Raw genomic sequence first — 6305 nt, forward strand, 5'->3', positions numbered from 1 at the left:
CTATCCTCCGATCCCAAATGACTTTGACTAGACTGACTGGCTTCCCTCAATGTTCCTTCACCCGACTATCCTCTAAAGCAATGGGTGGTACCTCCATAATGAGATCCTCCCTGATCTGCACATCTTCGGCCTCCAACACATGAGATGGATCACACACATACTTCCTCAGTCGTGACACATGGAACATCGGATGGAGATTTGCCAATTAAGGAGGTAAAGCAATCTCGTAAGCCACAGGCCCAATCCTCCTCGAGATCGGGTAAGGACCAAGGAACTTAGGAGAAAGCTTCCTTGAGCGGAGAGCTCTCCCCACACCAGTGGTTCAGGTCACCCTCAAGAATACATGATCTTCAATTGCGAATTCTAAGGGTCTCCTCCTACGGTTCGCATAAGCCTTTTGTCTACTCTGTGAAGCCTGCATTCTGTTTCTCACCAATCTCACTTTCTCGGTGCTCTGTTCTAACAACTTTGGTCCAACCAATACTTCCTTCCCATCCTGATACCAACATAAGGGAGTCCTACACTTCCTGCCATAAAGAGCCTCGTATAGCGCCATGCCAATGCTCGCGTTAAAACTGTTATTGTAGGTGAACTCTATCAAAGGTAGTACGTCATTCCAAGCACCCAAATTATCAAGTACGCATGTTCTCAACAAGTCCTCAAGCGATTGAATCGTCCTCTCTGACTGACCATCGGTCTAGGGATGATAGGCTGAGCTCATAGTCAGTTTACTACCTAGAGCAATCTGCAAGGTCTGCCAAATCCGGGAAGTGAACCGTGGATCTCTATCTGATACTATACTCGACGGTATTTCATGCAACCTCATTATTTCCTTAATATACAGTTGGGCCAACTTGGGTATAGACATCCTCAAGTTCATCACCAAGAAATGAGCACTCTTGGTCAGTCGGTTTGCTATAACCCAGATGGTGTCATGTCCCCTAAAAGTTCGTGGCAAATGGCTCACAAAATCCATCGAGATGCTATGTGGGTTCTGTAAGTTTTGGTGATTGGAGAGAAGCATGGTGCAGACCACCATACGTAATTTCATATTTGCCTTTCTCTTCACTTCTTTCTATTTCTTTTCTCTTTCTATATGAATCTCACGGGAATGCATGATATAAATTTGGTTCCACCTTGCTTCTCTTTTCGTTTGCAACCTTGTTGTTTTTTCTCTTTCTATTTTGTAGCCATGCATTTATTTGCAACTTTGAAATTGTGATGTGAAGCATGGTAGTTTCTCGTTCCACTATTAATGTGTCAAGGCCTATGCATATTAAACACAAATTGTTTTATGAGAACAAAACTTTTCCAACTTAACTTCCGCATGTGGGGCCCGATGGGAGTTGTCAAATGTTACATTTCTTTTTCATCATAGACATAATTTTTCTCTTTCATTAGCCTTTGGTGTGTAATTGTGGTGTAGTCACTCCTCTTTAATATTACAATTCATTCAAGTATTTTGTTTTTTCTCATTCACGTGAGGTGTTGGTTTTTAGTGCTCTCTTTGGTGTAGTTCTCTTGTTTTCTCTAATACTAGTGCATCACTGTGTGAATTTCCAACTATCTCTCATGTGTTGATTGGTTCATGGGAGTTTGATTGGATATCTGGCATTTTATGTGGATGCATGGAGTTGTTTTCTTGTTTCATTGGCTTTTTTGTAGTAAATGGCTTCATACATGATAATATTAAATAATGCTATGATATTATTTGGTTATCTATAATTATTAGTGTAACTTTTGTTGATTTGTAAGTCATATGGGATTACATGGTATGGAATTTAAGTGGTAGTTTGAGGATAATCAATTTAGTGTGATGTTATGTTGTGGTTGAATGAATGTCACTCGTTGGATTCGGTGTACGAATGTATTATTTGATAAGTTGATGGGTTATGTTATTAAACTTTAATTCCCATGCATGATGTGGTGGCGTGTATTTTGTTGGCAATATATAAATTCTCTGTGTTGCATGTTGAGAGTGTTTTGCCTTATTGAAAGTTCTTAGTGGAATTAAATGTTGTGTGAGGTTTTTCGTATCTAGGAACCTAGTGAAGACTCTTTCGCTTGTGTGAAGCAATGGAAAGGGGTTCTCTTCGCCTATGTGAAGTAGTGGTAGAGGATTGGTTCGAGTATTGTACTCTCTCGCCTGTGTGAAGCAGTGGGGTAGGGTAAGATGTTTCACCTTATTTCGGCTCTTTGCGAGTATAGTACCCGGTATGCGATGCATCGACGTTTTTACTCATAATTCCTTGAGGAATAAGGGAGACAGTTTGGCTGCAATAGTGGGACACATCAAACCATCTGTTCTAGGAAACTAGATGTTGTTGTGGGGTGAGAGGCCGCGGAAAACCAAAGCTTGATTATAATTATTATGTTTAAGGATGAAACATGAATGTGATAGTTGTTGGCTTGATATGGTTGTTTGGATGTTGGGGTTTGTGTGTTCAAAATAAAGTTTGATTGTAATCTTAATGCTTAAGTGTTACTTGAATGAGATGTTGAGAATTATTTGTTGTGTTTTATTTACGAAATTCTTTTATATATCATTGTTTATGGTTAGCTTACCCTTATTTGTTTGTTTGTTTGTTGTGTGTGCGATGATCATATAACGTGTGTGTTGTATGGGAGCAGATGATATTGCAGATGCTTTTGGCATGAAGTAGATCGACGAGAGGTTGGGATGAACTTAGGAGTTTTTATAATTTGTTTAGTTGTTTTAAATAAGATACTAAAAATTATGTAATTTTCTTTTGATCGCAAATGTTATTGGAAGTTTTTGATAAAGTGACGGTTTGAATTATGTAATTTAAATTAAATTAAAAGTTTTTATTTAGTACATTTTCAATGTTAATTCCTTTTCTGCTAAACGTAAAAAAAAAATTAACATTCCATGATATCCCAAAATTGGGGTGTTACATTTTGGTATCAAAGCCTGGCTTTTGAAAAACTTTGGGATTGTGGGGAGTGAGCTTGTCTAGTTGATGTTGTGTTACTCTAAACAATGTTGTGAATTAGACTTGATTGAGGTATTTTTGGATGGTTTCCTTTGGGTTGACTTGTATTAATTGTTTGGTGATATTTACATGGTATGTAAGGTATGATTGGTAATGTTAGTGTGATGCATGCTTGGGTGAGATGCTATGTTTAGTGAGTGCTATGGTGATGAAGCATGTTATACTTGATTGTGTGTGTGTGATGTGTAGTATGAATTCTCTCATATTTGTAAAATCAAGTTGCAATTTTATCCATAGAACTTTGGTGAGTCGGGTAAAAGGAGGGTTTTGTTCTATTGTAAGGCTTTGGTTTAAGCTCTTACCGGGTTTTGGTGAGCAGGTAAGGGTTGTGCTCTTGTTGGGTTTTGGTGAGCAGACAAGGGTGGTTCCTTGTAAGTCTTAAGGAAAGTAGTGCTCTTACCGGGTTTTGGTGAGCAGGTAAGAATTGTGGCTTGTTCTCTCCACGAAGCGTTGGGCGCATGAAAGGGATAACATGTGTGTTATACAGGAGCAAATGATAATGCAGATACTTTTGGCATGAAGTAAATCGACGAGAGGCTAGGATGAACTCGGGAGTCTCTATAATTTGTTTGGTTGTTTTAAATCATATACTAAAAATTATGTAATTTTCTTTTGATCGCAAATGTTATTGGAAGTTTTTGACAAAGTGGCGATTTGAATTATGTAATTTAAATTAAATTAAAAGTTTTTATTAAGTACATTTTTAATGTTAATTCCTTTTCTGCTAAATGTAAAAATTTTCTAATGTTTTGTGACATCCCAAAATTGGGGTGTTACACTAACAAATTGGCTTTATGTTATGGTTTTTCAGTGAGAGTGGTAACACTTGCCATTTTGAGCGCAAAATCATTCTAAACTTTGGGAAATTTCTCTCTCTTTAAATCATATAGGCTTGATCTTTGATCTTCTTGAAGCAATTTTGTTTGGTTTAGGAGAGCCTTCATTCTGGTTTGATCTTTCTCAGATTTCTAGATGTTAGCTAGTGGGTTTCCAAGTTTGCAAGTGTGATCTTGTTGTGCTTGTTGAGACTCTTGTGCGATTCAAGAGTCTTGGTTTGGGATTTTTCATATTTTAAAAGTGTAATCTTGTGGATTATGTAAATCTTTTAATATAGTGCAAGTCAGACTCAGGTTGCCTTGACAAACTAGATATAGCTTTGTTATGAGTAAACCAATATAAAAATTTATGTACTTGTGTTTGATATTTTCTCTCTTTGCTATGGTTTTAATCATTGTTACATGGTATTTTCTCTATGAGGGCCTTACATGGCACGAACAATCATAGTGGAATAAAAAACCTAATCTACTAATTACAATCACTTATGGTCCAAGAGAATAAGAGCTTAGGCTAACCTTCCACAAATGAAGCCCATTCTTCTTGCTTATGCTTGGTCTTGGCTCTTGTGGTTGGTCCTTCGGCTATGGTTTTTCATGAATGTTAAATATTAGTTTTATGATTTTCCTAGTTTAACTCACGAGTTTCAATTCCTATAGCTTTCATTCAATTTTAATTGCATATTAGAGTTAGTTTAATGTTTAGGTCCTGGATAATTGCATTGTAAAAACCATATTCTAGTTCATTTAGGAATTTTGTCAAACACTTAGGTTAGATAGGTTTTCATTGAGGACTTTTAACAAACCGTTTTAGTTTTCTTATTTTTGCATCAATTCATTCCATTGGAAAGATCAAAACATCTTATAATACATCCACTTATACATTCCATTCACTCATAATGTCATTTCATCCATCAAATTAGGAAATTCAAAGATAGAATCACATTTGTGCATAACTTCATTAATTTCATACAACTTATGTTTTATGTATTTTTTTAGAGTTAGAACTAGGTTAATGCATCATCTTAGACTTGATTATTTATGCACATACATATGCTAATAATTGATTGAAAGACAAATATTCATCGAACAATTATATCCCTCATTATTTTGAAATATGACTTGATTACTTCTGGCTAGGCTCAAAAAGACTTATATATCCCTCACTTTATTCTCGTACTCAATAATATAATTATAATTTCTTTTGCCCATAGTGTTGGAGAATTTCCTACAAGTAGATTTCCCCTTGACAAGTTGAAAAATTATTTTGTATGACTCAGATATTTATGCATATACATATGCTAATAATTAATTTAATACAAATATTCATTGAACAATTATATCTCTTATTCACTACAAAAAATCATGTAAGTTGTGGCGTTTATTTTTGTATCTTATGACATTTTAGACGTTGGTTTTTACATGCCTAGTGTTTTTTGAAAGTGTCGTAATTCCTACACCACAAATTATAATATGGCGTTTTGAAATGAAACGTCACAGTAAACATCATTTTATACATTATATAAAGTGACGTTTTAAGGAGGTAATTGATGATGTAACATCCCGACAGGATATTACGAATTTAAATGAAAGAATAAGAAAATAGTAAATAAGTTGCCTTTAATAAAACCTCATTTCCCAAAAACGTGGGAAATTTAAATCTTTTATTATAACCAATATAATTCAAAACCATAATTATAATCCATAGTAACACTTCCAAAGTTTGAGTAATAAAGGATTATAATTTATTTCCAAAAACATAAAATATATACATAAAACTCCCGAGATATCCCATTTCCGTGGCTAAGCCTCACCAGAACCACCTGCAACAACATCATCTGCTCACGTGTACCACGTACACGATCATCGCCAAAAACAAGCAGATAGGGTGAGCTTAACAAATAAAGCATATAATTATATATTCACACACACACACACACATATATATATATATATATATAACACATCATTCATATCAGGGAAAGTTCCTTTCGCTAATTCCATATCACATGGCCACCACCATGTGAATCGTGTTCTATATCTTCTAGTGATTACCCCAAGGTGATTTGCTGCCATTGCTACGGATCACACACCGTAATGTCAGGTGGAGTTCCCAAATACGAACATATTTCGCAACATCCCAAGACTACCAAACTCGTTAGTCAACTACTGAGGAGGGCAATCTATCTGGACCCATCCGTATTGGCCACAACTAGCACACTCACATCGGCAACACTCGCCAACCCAAGCTAAACTCAAGGGTTCCTCGTGTTCATCCGCCATCCCGACCTCAACTCGAGGGATGTCATTCCGAGCTCAACTCGAGGAATGCCACATGCTTAACCCCTATCCCGAGCTCAACTCAAGGGATACGTTCCAGAGTAAGACAACGCACCCCGAAGTAAGACAACGCCCCTTCACCACAGTACCATCGCATGGCGCAAGCCATGAGGCGCCA

General features: G+C 36.5%; 1 protein-coding gene across 1 annotated transcript; it reads right to left on the reverse strand.

Moving 5' to 3' along the window:
* Window positions 1–322: 322 nt before the first annotated feature.
* On the reverse strand, window positions 323–976 carry LOC146886765 (uncharacterized). Its single transcript, XM_085671861.1, has 2 exons — window positions 736–976; window positions 323–594 (listed from the first exon to the last, which is right to left on the reverse strand). The coding sequence occupies exons 1-2, from the start codon at window positions 974–976 to the stop codon at window positions 323–325; spliced, it is 513 nt and encodes a 170-aa protein (XP_085527987.1).
* Between the last annotated feature and the right edge of the window lie 5329 nt (window positions 977–6305).

Source organism: Vigna unguiculata, chromosome 4 (genome assembly GCF_037176805.1).
Source record: "Vigna unguiculata cultivar grain cowpea cultivar isolate G323 ecotype 2 chromosome 4, ASM3717680v1, whole genome shotgun sequence".
NCBI lineage: Eukaryota > Viridiplantae > Streptophyta > Magnoliopsida > Fabales > Fabaceae > Vigna > Vigna unguiculata.